We start from the raw sequence: 18798 nt of genomic DNA, 5'->3' as shown, positions 1-18798 counted from the left end.
ATGCACCATTCATTATGATGAACAACTTTCAAGGTGCAACCCATTCAGCCGGACAATTTAGACTTAATGCAATGGATACAACTCGAAGAGCCACACATAATCTGCTTTTGTGCCGAAGGTGGTAAAGCTGTAAGCTTTACACACATGTACGAGGTGACTGTGGGACTATATTGTGTTCAACTCATAGCATAAGGCCAAAGGCGGCAGAGATATACATTTGAAAGTGAAAAATATGCATATCTCTGATGTTTAAGCAAGTGTAACGTTGTATCAGGACCATGTCGGCTCAGCTGTCAACAAGAGGAGATTCCATAGTATACCCATTCCAAATTTCAAGTCTACACTGGAAAAAGCCTTCTGTTGAACCAATTAAAAAAATCTAGGGTAATGGTTCACATCTATATTACATAACTTGAGCCAATGACAAATATATAGCTTGCCTCAAACAATATTTCCTATATTCATAAAAACTAAATAATACAACTTGGCACCAAGTATAATTCTATTCTTTGAATGAAGTTAATACATTTAAATCGTATGTTAAATCCTAAACAAAAAAATATTGATTCACTCCAACAATTGTTTCTCATTTAAGAAATATCTATCAGAAATAATTTGTTTTATCCAATCAAAAAGATTAAAATTTAATCAAACAATTGTTTCTCATTTAAGTCATAATGTGCATCCGATATAATTTGTTTTATCCAATTTAAAAGATAAAAATCGAATCAAACAATTGTTTCTCATTTAAGAAATATCTATCAGAAATCATTTGTTTTATCCAATCAAAAGGATTAAAATGTAATCAAACCATTTTTTCTCATTTAAACATGAACATTTTTAAACATAACATATTTTTGTATACAATATATATTAACAATCTAAATGGCAGAGTTAGGCCTACTCCAGACCTCCCTCCAGACACAGACAGGCTGTGCTAGCTCACAGAACCAGTGAGTCATCGTCACTCTGGTCAAGGCTCTCTACTGCAGGTTCAGCTGTAGGTGCTACCTTGAATGAATAAGCAGCCGATGTTCCAAAAAGCTTCAAATCATGATCAGGCAGCTGGTGCTCAAAGCAAGCATCACCTGACAGCTTTAATCCATATCGGATGTATAGGATGGAGTTTAAGGTCTGCAAGGACATCCGGTTCCTGAGTTTGCTTTTTACCACGAGGACTGAGCTGCCTGTAAGTGCGTTGAGACGGGGGAGGGGCCGCGCAGGCACCCGGTGCTCGTTGTGAAGAGGTAATAGCGATAGTGCTTTCACCTCAAAAAGTCGCCAAAAGTCACCAATAGCAGCTGAAAAAGGAGCTAGATTTGTCGCTTGTCGCTGTTTTGAAAAAAAGTCGCCAAAGGGGTCTGAAAAGTAGCTAAATATAGCGTCAAAATCGCTAAGTTGGCAACACTGCGGTTTGGTCCAGTAGTCGTAAGCGTCTTTGTATTTAATGCGCATGCGCAGGCTTGTACGTAACCTTGAAATTGTACATTTGTCGAAACAAATATTTCTAAATTGAGCTCCTAATCAAATATAACTGTGTTTTAGGAAGAAAACAAAAAATGTTTATTTGGATTGAATGACAAAATTATTAATCAGTTGAATACACAACCTTAAAATTTTACATTTGTCAAAATGGATATTTCTTAATTGAGCTCCTAATTAAAAATATCTATATTTCACAGTATTTTGAAATAAAAAAAAGTTATTTTAAAAATAAAACAAAAAATGTTTATTTGAATTGAATTACAAAATAATAATCAGATGAAGTACGGCTTAAAAACCTTTTTCCAGTGTATATCTGAAAATAAAAATTGGATGCATTTGTTTGAAGTTGCCTTTCTGAACTGCGGCCTCTCTCCAACACAGGCTTGGCCTTGTATCGGGCAATTCACAAGGGCCATGCAATCCAAAAATTTGAAAAAAGTGAGTGTGGATTGAATTTCACAAGACACAGGCGGACATTATGTATTTGTGGATTGTGTAATATCGGTGTGAATAATATTTTACGAGGCACAACCAAATATATGTGGATGGTGGTAAACGAAATGTGAATCATCTTCTTTGGGTTCCGCATAATAAAGTCCTAAGCCAGCCGAGCTAGACTAGCTCATGACGGCACCAAGCCAGCCGGAAAAGTCGGCATGTATCAGTGCACTGCGCTACTACTTTTTTAGACCAACCATTGCATACTTTCTTTAAATGAATTTATAATATTTAATATGGAGAGTGAATGAGCCGAAATCGCTAAAATAAACCAGTCCAAACCTGAACACCTGTGAGTTGTCAAATTTAATTAGCATATGTAGGGGCCACAGGGAGCGCTATATCGTGGTCAGACCTATACAGCCATGAACCGTGGCACATGAAAAAAAGAAAATCTGAAACTTGGTATCTGGCCCTAACTTTTTGTAGTATGAATACTAGGGATGGGCATTCGATTAAGTTGTCTTAGTCGATCGTCGGGAGAATTAACGATCAATTAGTCCATATAATAATAATAATAATATTTTACATTAAAAGCTTTAAGCAACGGATCATGCAGCTCAAAGCCGGTGCTCATAAACATAACTAAAAATAAACACAACCCTAGTTTCTTTCCAAAATAATAACAATCATAATATTTAAAAAACAATTGTGTTATAACTTAACCAACCAGTCTACAGATTTTTGTTCAGAAAGATGAGCATGTTGGCATGCTCTAGCGTCAGACGCGACCGCAGCCTGGTGACCGTCAGTCCAGCCGCCGAAAACACCCGCTCTGAGGGGACCGGCGTTGCCGTGATGCACAAATACCTCCGTGCTAACTTGGCAAGGCGGGGGAACAACTTTCCACAATCCAGGGGCTCAGAAAGTTCTTCATTTCTGCTTCGATGCTAACCTCGCCTTGAGTGGTAGGCCTATATTGCTCCCCAAGAAGTAATTTTTTAAATCATAATGGTCCCACACCAGACTTCGCCGTGGCATCGTCCGCTTCATGATTACATCGCCGTGTTCCAATATCCATACTATCCATACTTACTAGTCTTAAGTTTGAGTACGTAGGGCGTTCCGATTCAGATCGGGCGAAAATAAGTGTACTGAAAACGGTCAAATCACGAAGTGTGTGGCGATGTCACTTTTCGTACTCAACGGCAGCCATCTTAGCTACGTAGCGGAATAGGGCGGAGCCAGGCTGAGCCAAAGTCGGCGCATTTTCCACATAGCCTGCATTAATAGTCATTTTGTAGTTTTTATAGCTGCTAGGCGTAAAGAGTTCACCGTTCAAAGCGGGATGTTTATTGCGGGGGAGGAGCCGCAAATTTAAATATTGCCCCTGTGTGGTAAAATGTTTAATTGCACACTGCATTAGTTTAATCGATGAAAAATGTACGTAATCAATGAAATTCTTAACGATCAATTAGTCGATCGTCGATTAATCATGCCCATCCCTAATGAATACAAACTAAATTCAAAACTTGAAACTTAAAGAAGCATAGTTCAAGGTTAACCAAGCTAAAGTTTATCCAAATAGGACCATATGGGGCGCTAAAGCGATCAATTGTAAACTTTAAAGACTCATAACTCCTCAGCCTTTTGACGTACAGTCATGGAAGTTTGTTCTTCCATCGCCAGATCCAAGTTGAGGCTATTCCAGCGTTGTCAACCATATGCAGACAAAATAAGGTCTTAAAGGCACCCAGTGCAACTTTATGTAAACATTCAATGAAAAATAAACATTCAATTTCTAGTCTTTTTTACACGTAGTAAGTTTCAATAACTCCATACCATTACATATCGACATTCAAGGAGCAAAGATGAGACGTCGCTGTGTGGTGAGAACTGATAGAAAATCGTAAACAACAACAATCGCCGGTGGGGAGAAGCCATTTTTCCATTGACTGGAAGCCTGCTTCATTTATTGTAGGTTACAAAAAATAAAGAAAATGGCGGCATTGTTGTTGTTATCGATTTTCTATCAGTTCTCACCACACAACGACGTCTCATCTTTGCTGCTTGAATGTCGGTATGTAATGGTATGGAGTTATTGAAACTTACTACGTGTAAAAAAGACTAGAAATTGAATGTTTATTTTTAAGCCTCGAAAGTTGCACTGGGTGCCTTTAAAGTTCTGTGTCTTCAGGGTCTTAATGGTCTGCATTAGGCTTGGCCCCCGTAAAGTGCTGCTTGCAGCTTTAATTTTGGTTGTAATTATGTTAAGAATGGCTGAGTTATGGTGGATTTATGAGAAAGTACGATTATCCAAATGAGGCGCCATTGTTACTTTTGTGTTCCCATGAAGGACCTTAGATATTATGTAAAGTTTTGTTTTGATATCCAACAAAATTACATCAGTGTCAATTTGAAATGAACAATGATGAAGTTGCTTACCAACCTATTTTTTATAATGGAAGTCAATGGCGAGAAAACACTGACTTCAACCATTCCAAAGACGAACAACTCAGGGCGTCAAAGTTGGTTTACATATATAGAAACCACGCATAAGCAGATCTTCGAAAAGGAAAGGACCTCTTCGGCAGCTGGGGGGCATTAGCTTGTTAGCATGCTCAAAGAACATTACCCACACAACGAGTTAGGGCAACCCCACACAGAAAATTCACATGCAGCGACATGTGTAGTTTACTTTAATCGTACACATTGTGGCTTTAATAGAATAAATGTTGGGTAAATAATTTATTACAATTAGTGAAAAACATATTTTACTGAAATCCTTTTAACAAGCATGCATTTTGACACACCCAACAACATTGTAACCTTAACAAATATTGAGTGTTTGAGTCAATGGCAACCAGTCAAATCTGTTTGGATATGTTCATTCTTTATTGATTGAAACAATGAATCAAACATGCAGTCAACTCTCAAATAATCTATAAGAACCAAGCATGGAAAACTGAAAATGAGTGGATAGTGTAAATACATCAGTGTGGTGATACTACTGAGTTGAACACAAAAAAAAAAAAAAAAAGAAGAAACCCGTGTCTGAGTGTCCTCAGTTTGATCAGCATGAGATAAAGACCCAGCAGGTTATGTTTGAGAGAGGGGTGAAGTGTCAAGGATTCCTCAGGGGTACAGTCTGGCCAACACTGGTTTGACAAATCCAAATCCATGCCCGTTCGACTACAGGCAATGGCATCAATGCTGCGTGTTTGAACCTTTAATATTAGCTAGATGCTCTGCTCCTTGCTGTACGTTAGGGGAAAACCTGCCATTTGACCACACCTCTTAAAGAGACAAAAATCACCAGGAGAGGAAGGTCTCAACTGAAACCTCAACACCAAGAAATGAAACATGGCAGAAGGCTGGGGTATGAGATACTCAGCATCTTCTTTCAGTCCTCACAAATTTGAGTTGGTCTTAAGACACACAGATCCATAGGTCATACTTTTACCTATAATATTACCAATAGGTAATACATATTTCCTATGGAGGTCAATGCCAGTGGGTTGTATTAACGCACATCTTGGTGACATGGTTCTGTGTATTAAAAGACATCTTTAAGATGAAGTGACCCACAAACTCGTGACACGGGATGTGTTATAATAAGCAGCCATTTTGAAATCTTAAATGAGTGTGAGAACTCTTTATTGACTTAGCTCAGGATTAAAGAAAGTGACCTGGACAGGCCTTGTATTGTTGCCCGACAACGGCTGAATCCCAGCGTAATGTGTTCAAGCATAGGACTTCGAACCTGCGTGAATAAGCCACATTTGAAACATACCAACGGTGTGGATTGCAAAAACAGAAGAATTAAACATTACATTTCCTTTCCTGTCGTTTTCCTTTCCCCCGCTACAATCCCAAATCTTCTCATAGGACAGAAAAGAGAAGAAAAAATGAAATATCAAGATATAAAAACAAATCAAAGCCATATGGTCTTATTTACGTACTAGAAGTTAAGTTAAGTACGAATTGTTCTTCCAAATAAGCAAATATGCACTTTAAAGTCTTTGAGAATTAGATTCCAAACAGAGAAATCGCATAATACACCGACAGACAAACAGTACACATATTTGCTCATACAACACTTGTGGCTTCCAGTGATGTTGGTGAAAAACATTAATTTACAAACTTTAATATATTCACTTTTATGGAAAGTCCTAACAGTGATTTGGTACACAAGGCCGGAATGCTACCCTCCATTAAAACAAAACACAAAGGAAGGAAAAATAGGTTTGATGTAGGCCTTCAGAGATGACATTAGATCAATTAGTTATAGGTTTTATATGCACTACTAGGACACCACCAATCGGAAAAGAAAACCAAAATAAAAGTAAATATTATCCTTACATATTCTTACATCATCCCTGACGGTTTCACTTTTGTAACTGAACAATCAGTCGTCCACTTGGCGCGGATAAAACTACAACGTTTAAACCCACATTGACTGGATCCAGCCGGACTAGCGCTCCTTGGCTCCACTTCAGCAGCTCTAGCAGCAGGTGACATGCCAATACAGCCATGACGGGTTAGGCCGTGTTCACATCTAGCGTTTTTTTTAAATTTGCCAGCGCTTGTTTTACATTATATTCCTATGGAGCAGAGCGTTTCTGGAAAAAGTCACAGCCGTTTTTTTAAACGCCTCTCCCAGCGTTTTTTTCTTCCATACGGAGCGTTGAAAAAAGTTCAACTTTCAGGAAGAAAGCGGCCGACGTCAGGGGTCTTTTTGGCAACTGACCAATCAAAAGCGGAACATTGACACAGTGAGAGGAAACTCACTGTCAAAACAAGAAACAATGGCGGACAAATCACTCGGGGAAAGTGCCGGTGGAGCGATTAATAGTTTTAATTACAGAACATGTCGAGATCTATGACATGTCTAATGGGCTCTAGCCGGGATACGTAGTAGGCGGGTAATGTCGGGTCTAGAATTGGTTCCTAAGCGATAAAAAAAACGCTCCCAGTGCTTTTAGGACAAAAAAACGCTGCCAGCTTCTTCTTTTTTTGAAAAAAACGGTCGGATCAACCTTTCCCTATTACAAAAATCGCTAGATGTGAACACGGCCTTAAGGGGTAAAGCAATGCTGTATTGAAGTTGTTTTGGCTTATGTGAAGGTTTTAGTGAGTCATTATTTATCAGTTGACTGTTGCGCGACGTGACGATGTGGGCGACCCGCGTTGCTTTTTGAAGCTCAATGCCTGTAACGGTTCCACATCAGGCTGGCTTCTGATTGAGTCCCCCTCCAACCAAAAGAAAATAGAAAAAAAGAACAAATAAACTAAAACATCAGCAATATAAACCACTTTCATGTGGTTTTGTGGGGAGGCGAGGGACCCGTTCAGCAGCTGAGATGAAGATAAGGCCTTGTTACAGGGAGCAGGTTTAAGGGCTTCAGATGTGATGAAGATAAGGCCTTGTTACAGGGAGCAGGTTTAAGGGCTTCAGATGTGATATAGATAAGGCCTTGTTACAGGGAGCAGGTTTTAGTGCTTCAGATGGGGAAGATGCAGAACATGACACAGAGTAAGAGCGGGAGAGCAGAGAGCATGGACGTTAAAGACGTCAGATACTTCATCCTACATATATACTGTAAACCCTGTTACTGTTATAGTCCGCTGCGGTGTCCTGGCCCCCGCTGGCAGGCATGCTGCCTCTCTTCGTTGGCAGTAGTGGTTTCTTTACGGCCAGAGAATTAAACAAAAATGCATATGATTTATTTTTTTTACATTCTTTTAGGCAAGTCCCATTTGTTTAACTAATACTGAGCTGAGCGAAGCCCATCAGCTTGACGTCGTCTGGTATTTCACTGGCCTCCACCCCAGAGGCCTGGAAGGTGGAGAGGAGAGACAGAACACAGGCATTAACCAAGGACACACGCAGCCTTGGACTGCTTAGTGTGGTCCGGACCATCCTGGAGGACGGAAGAGACTCATCCTCCTTTAAACTAATCCTCCCTTAAACTCCACGTCCTTTAACTCATCCCCTACTTTCAACACCAGGGTTGGCTGCAATTATTTCAATAATTAAGGTACCGTTTTTAGATCGGATAATTCATTTGTTTTTTTTACCAAGCGTTACCATAACAAAATGTATTCTTGTTTCGTAAAATACAAATCACACACACACACACACACACACACACACACACACACACACACACACACACACACACACACACACACACACACACACACACACACACACACACACACACACACACACACACACACACACACACACACACACACACTGGTTCCAGTAACCTTGTAACGACACCATTCCCAACACTGTTGACCACTACTTTGTTATGGGGTGATGCCCTGGAGCAAGGGACCACAGCCACTTACCAATTTGAAGGTCACATTTCGGTTCGACTGAGGCTCATCCACAATTTTTTGCAAATTAGCAGCAACTGAAAAGACAAAGAACACATATTGACTGACTTGTCCTTCTCAGCTCACTATAGAAATGAAGCCAGTGCAGATCTCTGGGAAGGTCTTCAACAAAAGGGTCTAATTCCCCATATTAGGTGGTCAGACACAGCAGGGGTCAACAAGCATGTCCTCGGTCCGTAGAGCAGGGCAACTGACCTATAACTAAATCCCTGCCGTCAACAAGGCCTGCGGAGACCAACTCCTGAGAGACGCCGTCAGCCGTGTCTGAGGAGAGGCAGAGAGGGAGAGAACTCAATGGAGAGGGGCCCATATACTGCTGCCACGAGTCTGAATCAGGGTTTGGCTTATAGGAATCACTTCATCTTACTGACCTCGTCCTGGCATGAATTCAAAGCGGATGTCATTTAGTTCCTTCTTTAAATTTCTGCAATGAAGGAAATGGAAAAATAAGAACCTTGATATAGAGTGATCTGATCGCTCACTCTAGTTTTTCTATTTGCAGCAAAAATGTAGAAATATGTAACGCCTCACAAAATACTGTAAATGGAAGACAAACACAACTCTCTGTCATCATCACAGACTCATCATAAACAGGGCTACAGACAAACTTTTTATACCAGGAGTACTGTGGCCCCTAACTGAAAATTGTAGGGGCGCAACCAGAAATTTTAGGGGCACACAGCGTGAAACAACATGCCAACCAAATATTCAAATTTCTACTAATTTTCCCTGTATTACATATTTTGATTATAGATGCAGAAATTACAATGTGCGGTTTCAAATTCAGTTCATTTTATTGTGATTCTCATCTATCCCAATGGTTTCCATGTGTGCGCGCATGCGTTCGACCAGCACGGAAGCGACAGTTTCAGGGCTTGTTCACACTACCTCCGTCCGTCGACGGATCTCATTGACTTTGCATGGGGCGCTCGCGAAATGCATTGTGGGTCCGTCCGTCCATTTGGCTCCGTGGCCTGCGTCAAAAAGTTGAGAAATTTTCAACTTTTCATGCAGCGCCAGATCCGTCAGCTAATCAGATCGCTGTTATGCAAATGCAATCCACGCTCTTCTTGGATCCATTTTGCAATAACAAGCAGGAAGAAGCAGTAAAAATCCAGCCTCATATATTTTTAAAGAAATGTGGAAAAATAGGATTGTTTTTAGCCACCTGTTTGTGTCATCTTTTGTATTTATATCCACATATCGCCATTATAGTTAAGTATTATATATTTATGTCTCACACCCTCTCTACGACACACTGGCCCAGCAGAGGAGCACCTTCAGCATAAGATTCCTCTCACCCAGATGCACCACAGAGCACCACAGGAAATCATTCCTGCCTGTGGCCAATAACTTTACAACGCCTCCCTTAGAAGGTCAGACACCCCCCCCCCCTCTCTAATCTCTGACCTCAAACAAGGACTATAATTCTTGCACCTTTTGCACAATACTGTACAATACTTTTTGTACTGTGCTGTCTTATGTATGTATGTGTATATGTATGTATGTATATATATGTATATATATATATATATATATATGTATATGTGTATGTGTGTATATATATATATATGTATGTATATATGGTGTTGTATATATATATTTATATTGTCCTTAAATTTATGTTATTTGTATATTTGTATTTCTTAGGTTGTATCTTTTATGTGTGTATATGTATTTATATTATGTGTGTGTGTGTATATATATATATATATATATATATATATATATATATATATATATATATATATATATATATATATATATATATAATATATTTTATATTTATTTTATTCTTAACATTTGTGTATGTATATCTGGAGTTCGTGACAAAAATTATTTCCCCCTGGGATTATTAAAGTATTTATCTATCTATCTATAGCGGGAAGCAATTCGATGGCTTCAGTATGCGTCTACTAGTCCCCTATTCGTCAGACACACCCTCGGCCATCCGCCGACGGACGCATGTAGTGTGAACAGTGGATGATGTGCTATTTTTGCGAAGCAATCTAAAGCACCACGCCAAACACCAGATAGTGTAATAGCCCCGCGTTCCATCTAACGTGACTAATTTTCCTTCGGGTGCGGGTTGGGCGTCGATATCAATTTATAGCGGGTCTGGTCAGTTGAGGAATGTAATTTGCGCTACTGTCGGAACACTGGTCGGATGCGGATTTAAGTATTGCGGGTAAGGGCGGGTTCGGGTTTGCAAAATAATACCCGTGCAGGACTCTGACTGGCACTGGCACACTAGCCGCATGTCGGCAGAACAAATCAATAGTTCGCTAGGTCATTGTTCAAACGCACGTAGCAGGTTGTGAAATCTTTCTCCTTCTCACAGTCGTTGAGGCACGCACATCTAGGACCCTCCCCCTCCACACATTAGCCACTAACAGAGGCCATTCCGTATCCTTCTCACAGATTGGTCTGCTACAGATTCAGGATTCATTGACGCGCCGCTTCCACGATTAACGTGTAAAAAAATAAATCAAATTACTGGTGGCACATGAGTGACCAGATGTAAAATTCAGTCGCACAATCTCAAAATTTGGTCGCAAAATGCGACCATTTGGTCACAGTCTGGAGCCCTGATAAACCTAATGCAAGACATAATTCCTCGGCTCTTAGTCTGAACAAACAATATTTTAAAGGAACAGTAAGCAATATTTGTGTCAAAATGATCAAATTAGAATAATATTCTGGCAGCTATCTGTAAATAGAATCTTCTGCAACAAAACCACTTGATTTCAAAACTAAGAATGTGTAGTTGGCTGTGTAGCAGGCCAAAGAACGAGTTCCTGGGTGCCTTTCTCTGCCCACTTGCTGCTGGGGGATATATTTTCAAACTCATGTTTGTTAGAAGAATGCCCTCCAAATCTTTCCTAGTGCTTCTTTATTAAGGGACATGAACCGTTGGTTTCCCCACCTTAACCGTAACACCAGGCTGATGGGGGCCTTAGGATCACTTGTTGATGTTAGGATCTGCCAACACACAAACACAACATCAATGGAACTATGTATCAGTAAGACCTCATTTGAAATACAAAGTTATCAACTTCAATGTATAACTTCATTATACAACAACGTTATCAGCTTCATTATTATGTGTTGAACTGACACTCAGCCCAAACTCTGAACAGCGAGTTCAAGTTATGCTCTAAAAAGCTGCACTATGTTACTCTTTAGCACTTTAGCTTAATGTCACAAGAATGTCTTCATATTGTCTCTAAATCAATAGACTAAGGCTGAATCCAATTTCATTGCTCAAAGCAAAATCTCAGCCCTAACCCTCGCTGTTGCGCGTTCACGCGCTGTGTAGCCGTGTCCAAAACCCATTTAAAGGTAGGGTAAGGGGTAAGGAGGAGGGCTTACATCCCCCCTTCGAAAATTGCGATTTTTCGATGGGCACATTGAAACTGAGAACGCTCCAGTTGTGAATTGCTCCCACAATACCTTGCGAGAAAATGGAAAGAAAAATCCTAGGCAAGATGGCGGGCGAAAAAAGGTGCGACAGGATTGAAAACCACAAATGTAAATGTTTCTATGTTAATAGAAGACACTGCCGGGCTCATGTCGTATGATATCCATATGCTCCATGTTCTAGGGACCCCAGGTTGAAGATAAGCTTTAATCCCCTGCCAAGTAATGCAATAATTTGTTTTAAAAATGCTTATTAGCCTGAAGAATGGTTGACCAATGTGATGTCGTTGCTTTTTATAAACCAGTGTATTTTTTCATTTATTTTGCAAGAAATATGTATATATCAGTTATTATATATTGGACATAACATGTGGCCCAGTTCTGCCATACAATTCCTTTTATTTGTTATGTTTTCTTTCAGGAGATCATTGAGGCCGCTGCCATCACAGAGCCCATCCCTCCACCACCTAAAGCACCTCTTCTGCATTGGAAGACCTAGGTTTATATATTTAGTTTTGTATGGCATAGGGGAAAAAATTATAAATTTAGAACTACATGTCGATTTATTTGTTTATTTATAGACTTGATCGCTGTTCTACACAATTAAAAAATTGTGAAGCTTTTGTCAGAGGCAAGACCCAAAGGACTTCCACACGTTTGATTTCAGATTTGCTGCACTTAAATTTGAGTTATTCGCGTACTCACATCTCTGGTTGCTCCCTAGTCACAGGGCGCACCAAGGACGCACTCGCAAACATACACAAACACACACACGGATCCGCTCGCTTCCTTCAGTTTCATTTTCCGGATTCGTATGGAAACGGAATGAAATGAGTTTACACTTCTGTCTTGATATCAGGCTAAAGCTCACTCAACCGTTTCGCAACGTTTAAATCGGTGCATCGACAGATTCTTGGTCATTTTAAATCGATTCAGGGGCCGACATATCGATGTAGTCACACCTGTGTTAATCCAACCGGATACCGATTCGTATCGATGAATCGTTACACCCCTAATATTTATGTTGATCTTGTATAATGTTTGATCCAAAATAAAGTTTCTGCAGTTTCTAACAGATTGTGAGCTTGATTGATCTTATCTAATCGTACAACGCTTTTCCAAGTGGGTAAGGTTGCATTCCTAAGACATTCAAACTATTACAGTAAAATTCCAGAAACAGATATTGTATCAAAAGCTAAAAAAAAAATACATCAAAACCCAGTCAATGACTACTAATGACGTACTGTAACTGGGTCTTGAAGGGTTGTCGTCCCATTTCGTAGGGGTAGGGTTGAGGGGTAGGGGTAAGGGGTAGGGGTAGGGTTAAGGTGGAGATTTTTGTAGAGCAATGAATCCGGATTGGGCCTAACTCTATCGGCTCTCCTGCACGGGGTGCGGGCCGGCGGACTGACCTGAGCAGACAAAGCAGCAGTGGGAAGGCCGGGGCCTGCAGCCTGGGTAGTGGGTTGGGAGTTGGGCTGTGTGGGCTGCAGCAGAGCCTGGCCTGCTGCATGAGGTAGCTGGGGCTGACCCGCGGCCGGGGGCTGGAGATGACTACTTGAGGCCTCCGTAGCCACAAAGTCCTATTTTAAACAGTGTGTGTATGAATGTATGTAAAAATGAATAAATACATATATATATAAATACATACATGAACAAGTAAAGGTTAGTCATAATGCCACAGGTGTAATTGTTTGGATTCAAGGGGCGACCAACTGTTAAACAGTATATCATTACATCATCAGTACATTCCTAAAATAACCATATAAAATATAGAGATGTATTATTTTTTGTTTATTCTAAAACAAAAATCAGAAATCTTAATCATGAGACAAAAGCTTAGTTGGTTTGAAAACATTTTTAATACCAGGCATGATTCAACCCAGCAGGTTTAAAGGTAGACTGAATAGATTCAGTGGGAGATGTTGACCGAATGGGACATCATCATTATTATCGTTATCACCCACCTCAGAACTTTCGGATCCCTCCTTCACTCTGGGCGACTAGGAGAAACACATGAAGGTATGTTTAGAAAACAGTCTTCTCGTACACCCGAAAACAAGCCGACCATAACTTGAAGAGAGAACGAGATAGACACACACACAGATGTATGTGTGCACACAGACGTACACGCAACATAAAGAAATGATATTGTCCACTTTTGCCATTTGTTTAGCCTGCGTCTGACTGCCTGCATAGTCGACTTTGGGTTCTGTAACTGTAAAATCATTCACAGTTGGGATACGATTCTGTTACCTACATTATGTGAATTAAATTGTTTTAAATCTTATTTTTAAGTGTGTATAAATGTCAATTCAAGTGTGGCATTTCAATGCCAAAATAACATTGTCAAATGTGTAAAAGTACCAACTATGTATTTGAATTTGAGATCAAACGAATGACAACTGGCAACAAATCAGAGCATTTTGTTGGATTGGCTTGAAAAAACTCAACATAGAAGAAGCAGAATTATTTGTAAGACAAAGAGTGATCACACAATTATACGGTCGTGTTCCAAACATCTGCAAAGGAAAGCCAGCAGAGACTGAATGGGTGTAGTGAACGGTCTCGGTTCTGATCGCTGCTCGAGGAACTGAATACAGTTTCAAAATGGAGACAAACTTGGGTCACTTTGTAGTAAAGCATTGTGATATCCTACGTAACGGTGTGAGGTTGCGCAGACGCTGTCCACAGTTTCCATACCATTTTGGTTTGAGATCAGTTTCTATGTGTCAGTGCAACACAAAGTGAGGCATAGTAATAGCACTTAGGTTTCTGGTAGTTAATTATACCAGTAGTAACTCCTAAAAAACGGTTCACCATGATGAATCATTCATCCAGCCACGATAGAAACAGAGCTCCACATTGGGAGAGGAAAAGCATTTAGCAGAGGCAGTGAAAGATGTGATTCATCAAAGAAACCAAATGTCAAATCAGTGGTTAAAGATGATCTTAATTCATTAGAGAGTCATTGGTCCACTCAGGTTAATCAGTAGTGCATTGTAGGTTTCGATTAGGACTTTTGATTAAGGTCAGTAAAAGTTACTGCAAACGTGATTGAAGAATAGAAATACACATGGCTTCCAGGAATGGGACCCCGCTCTGATCTCAGCTGGTTTACACACACCCACACTGGCTTTCTGAGAGCTCGGGAACAATTTAAAGATGCATCCAATGTTACCGTGGTGTGCAAATGATCCAAATTATCTATGCTGACCCCAACATAAATGCGCTAGGCTAGCCCTGGAAATACGAGCACAGTGTATGTATGTCTCCGACCCGGGGAGCATTCTGTCCTTCCCCGACGAGGGACTCGTGATCATTCACTGCCGGTCCTCCATTGCCCTTGTTGCATTCTTCCCTTTTACGACTGAACAAAACCCATTGTCTATTTGGACTGGAGCTAGCTAGAAACAACTGTTTCAAAGGCTAACCCTTGAAGAGCTTTTAACCACCTGTACATCACATTGCAAGAACCTACAGTCTCTTTACCTCTCTCTCCATGTCTCTGTCAACCGCTACCACTCTCCCTCTCTCCCAATGCCTCTGCTCTTTCCTCTCTCCCCATGCCTCTACTCTTCCTCTCTCCCAATGCCTCTGCTCTTCCTCTCTCCCCATGCCTCTACTCTCCCTCTCTCCCCATGCCTCTGCTCTCCCTCTCTCCCCATGCCTCTACTCTTCCTCTCTCCCAATGCCTCTGCTCTTCCTCTCTCCCCATGCCTCTACTCTCCCTCTCTCCCCATGCCTCTGCTCTCCCTCTCTCCCCATGCCTCTACTCTTCCTCTCTCCCAATGCCTCTGCTCTTCCTCTCTCCCCATGCCTCTGCTCTCCCTCTCTCCCCATGCCTCTACTCTTCCTCTCTCCAATGCCTCTGCTCTCCCTCTCTCCCCATGCCTCTGCTCTCCCTCTCTCCCCATGCCTCTGCTCTCCCTCTCTCCCCATGCCTCTACTCTCCCTCTCTCCCAATGCCTCTGCTCTCCCTATCTCCCCATGCCTCTGCTCTCCCTCTCTCCCCATGCCTCTGCTCTCCCTTTATCCCCATGCCTCTACTCTTCCTCTCTCCCCATGCCTCTACTCTCCCTCTCTACCCATGCCTCTACTCTTCCTCTCTCCCCATGCCTCTACTCTTCCTCTCTCCAAATGCCTCTACTCTTCCTCTCTCCAAATGCCTCTACTCTTCCTCTCTCCCCATGCCTCTGCTCTCCCTCTCTCCACAAGCCTCTCTCTCCAGGCCTGTCCCTCGCCATGTCTCTGGCCCGCTCTCCTCCTATGCTTGTCTGGGTGAATGTGTTTCCTGTCCTGGTGGGACAGAGAGAGTCCCTTCCTTGTTAGGAACAGCCATGTGTATTGTGTTGGCAGAAGGACAACCCTGGCCGTGGGCAGCTCGAGCGGGAAGGAGAAGCGCACTTGTCGCCTGGGCGCGCAAACAGCCTTCGACTGCTGCTCCTTCGCCGGACACAAGATAATAAACACACACACACGCACACACACACATAGTGGGAGACTCAGTGGAGATAACACAATAAAAGACACACTGGCGAACACACTGACATGTGACAGACACTAGAGAGGAGCATGGAAACTATGGAAGTCGAACTGGTGATATGAGGACATTTGGACATTATGAGGACATCTGTCATAAGTGATTGTGAATCAGATTATAGACTGTGGGGACATGCTTTATCGGGTTGCTAATGCGCCAGGAGGAGCAGGTTGAGAAAGAGAGGAGGAAAGAGGAGGTGGAGGGGGTGGAGTAGGTCAAAGAGGTGGATGAGGAGAGGGAGAAAGTAGAGGGGGGGGGGGGAGAAGGAGAAGAAAGATTAGCAGAGGAGAAGAAAGAGGAGGAGGAGCAGAAAAGGAGGAAGAGGTGGGGGAGGAGGCGAATGGAGGGGAACAGCAGAAAAAGGAGAAGAAGGAATGGGAAAAAAGGGAAGGGAAAGAGGATAAGCAGAAAGAAGAGTGGAAGCAAGAGGCTGAGTATGAGAAAGAAACAGAGGTGAGGAAGAAGAGGTGGAGGAGGAGAAGGAGAGGAAGAGTTGGAGGAGGTGAAGGAGGAGAGGAAGAAGAGGTGGAGAAGGAGGAGAGGAAGAAGAGTTGGAGGAGGAGAGGAAGTAGAGTGTGAGGAGAGAGGATGAAGAGGTGGAGAAGGAGGAGAGGAAGAAGATGTGGAGAGGAAGTAGAGTGTGAGGAGGAGAGGATGAAGAGGTGGAGAAGGAGGAGAGGAAGAAGAGTTGGAGGAGGAGAGGAAGTAGAGTGTGAGGAGGAGAGGATGAAGAGGTGGAGAAGGAGGAGAGGAAGAAGATGTGGAGAGGAAGAAGAGTTTGAGGAGGAGAAGGAGAGGAAGAGGTGGAGGAGGTGAAGGAGGAGGAGAAGAAGAAGAGGTGGAGGAGAGGAAGAAGAGGTGGAGAAGGAGGTGAAGGAGGAGGAGAAGAAGAAGAGGTGGAGGAGAGGAAGAAGAGGTGGAGAAGGAGGTGAAGGAGACGGAGGAACAGCTCGGTGGCAGGGCTCACCCTCAAGGCGGCGACGGCGGCCTTGCCCTCCTCGCTCTCCACATCCAGCTCCTCGTCGCTCCACTCCCACTCGCCGTCCTCCGTCTTGTGGAGCCTCCCGCTGGAACCAGGGACCCGCCGCACCTGAAACCCACACATACACACACACACCCACACACACACGCACACGTACGTCCGAAAAGACACACAAACACACATCGGTTTGTAGGCAGAAACCTGAGGATAATCTTAGTTTCTTTGTTGGTCGTCTTTAATGTAACCTTACTGACTGGCTCTTACGTTTGTTCTGATGTAGGTCATCTTTAATGTAACCTTACTGACTGGCTCTTACGTTTGTTCTGATGTTAGGTCGTCTTTAATGTAACCTTACTGACTGGCTCTTACGTTTGTTCTGATGTAGGTTGTCTTTATGTAACCTTACTGACTGGCTTTTACGTTTGTTCTGATGTAGGTCGTCTTTATTGTAACCTTACTGACTGGCTGTTACCTTTGTGATGTAGGTCTTCTTCAATGTAACCTTACTGACTGGCTGTTACCTTTGTGATGTAGGTCTTCTTTAATGTAACCTTACTGACTGGCTCTTACCTTTTTCGACCTCTCTGTTATTGTTGGCGCTCTTTGAAGTAACCTCTCCTGCAAGTATTCGTTGTTCTGCCATAAAACAAGGAGAATGGATTAATTTGACATGGGGCACAGCTGTATCAATAGGGACACAATAATCTCCGTTTGCAACTCCAAATCAAGGAATATATAAATATGCAGTTCCCCAAAAAAAAGGATTGGGGAGAGGGAACTTGGAATGTCAGTGGCGGATTCAGGGGGGGGGGGGGGCACCATGGTTGAAAAAGTCGCCCTCAAGAGTGGCGAATACGACAGAAAGTGCCCTTATTGTCTGCCCTTTACATGTGAAAAAAATTATTGGGTGCCCTCTGGTGCCCCTTCATACAATAAATTATGATGATGAGCCCTATAGATAAGGAAAATCCGATAACGTGCCTCAATGAGTGCCCTCTTTAATGCCCTTACAGTGCCTCCATGGTTGAAAAAGTGCCTTCTAGAGTGGTGAATACGAGATAAAGTGCCTTATTGGCTGCCCTTTACAGGTGAAAAAAATGAATGAGGGCCCTCTCATTAATTAATTATGACGATGTGCACTCTAGAGCAAGAATGTGCCCTTTTTATTGTTTGCCCCTTCCCTTCAAACACTCTGAGTCCGCCACTGAATTCAGTGGTGGTAGCTGCGAGCAGCCTCATCATCTTGTAACATCTCATTGAAATTCTGACAAATGCTGCCCTCTGATGTGCATTGTGAGTACTGCGGACGTGTACGTAAGGTCTTTTACTAAAAACCAAAGAGGGTGGACTGGGCTGGAATGTGAATAAAGCTGAGACAGCACTATCGTTGTTCCCCGAGCTACAATAAGATCAAGCTCCTGGCCGATCAGCCACAGACTGCAGCGGCAACTTCAGCAGTGGATAAAGTAAACAAGATGGATTATAAAGCTAAATCGAAAATTCTGACTGACACCACGACAAG

General features: G+C 42.2%; 1 protein-coding gene across 1 annotated transcript; it reads right to left on the bottom strand.

The window, feature by feature from the left end:
• Window positions 1–4780: 4780 nt before the first annotated feature.
• Window positions 4781–18298, bottom strand: LOC130377591 (serine/threonine-protein kinase OSR1-like). The gene is made up of 10 exons (XM_056584747.1): window positions 18293–18298; window positions 17847–17912; window positions 17262–17384; window positions 13719–13754; window positions 13164–13334; window positions 11258–11313; window positions 8703–8755; window positions 8527–8595; window positions 8284–8348; window positions 4781–7762 (listed from the first exon to the last, which is right to left on the bottom strand). Exons 1-10 carry the CDS (start codon window positions 18296–18298, stop codon window positions 7688–7690), a joined length of 720 nt encoding a protein of 239 aa, XP_056440722.1. The 3' UTR covers window positions 4781–7687.
• Window positions 18299–18798: the final 500 nt, after the last annotated feature.

The sequence above is a fragment of the Gadus chalcogrammus genome, chromosome 23, assembly GCF_026213295.1.
Source record: "Gadus chalcogrammus isolate NIFS_2021 chromosome 23, NIFS_Gcha_1.0, whole genome shotgun sequence".
In the NCBI taxonomy this organism is placed as follows: Eukaryota; Metazoa; Chordata; class Actinopteri; order Gadiformes; family Gadidae; genus Gadus; species Gadus chalcogrammus.
This window is presented reverse-complemented; position numbering and strand designations above follow the sequence as displayed.

Bases quoted from the DNA above. Each gene is read 5' to 3' on its own strand.
- LOC130377591 (XM_056584747.1), bottom strand. The intron at 13,755-17,261 runs GTGAGCCCTGCC...TGTTTCTCCTAG, and splicing joins CCGCCGTCGCCGCCTTGAGG to TCGCCCAGAGTGAAGGAGGG. The intron at 13,335-13,718 runs GTGGGTGATAAC...TGTTTAAAATAG, and splicing joins AGGGATCCGAAAGTTCTGAG to GACTTTGTGGCTACGGAGGC.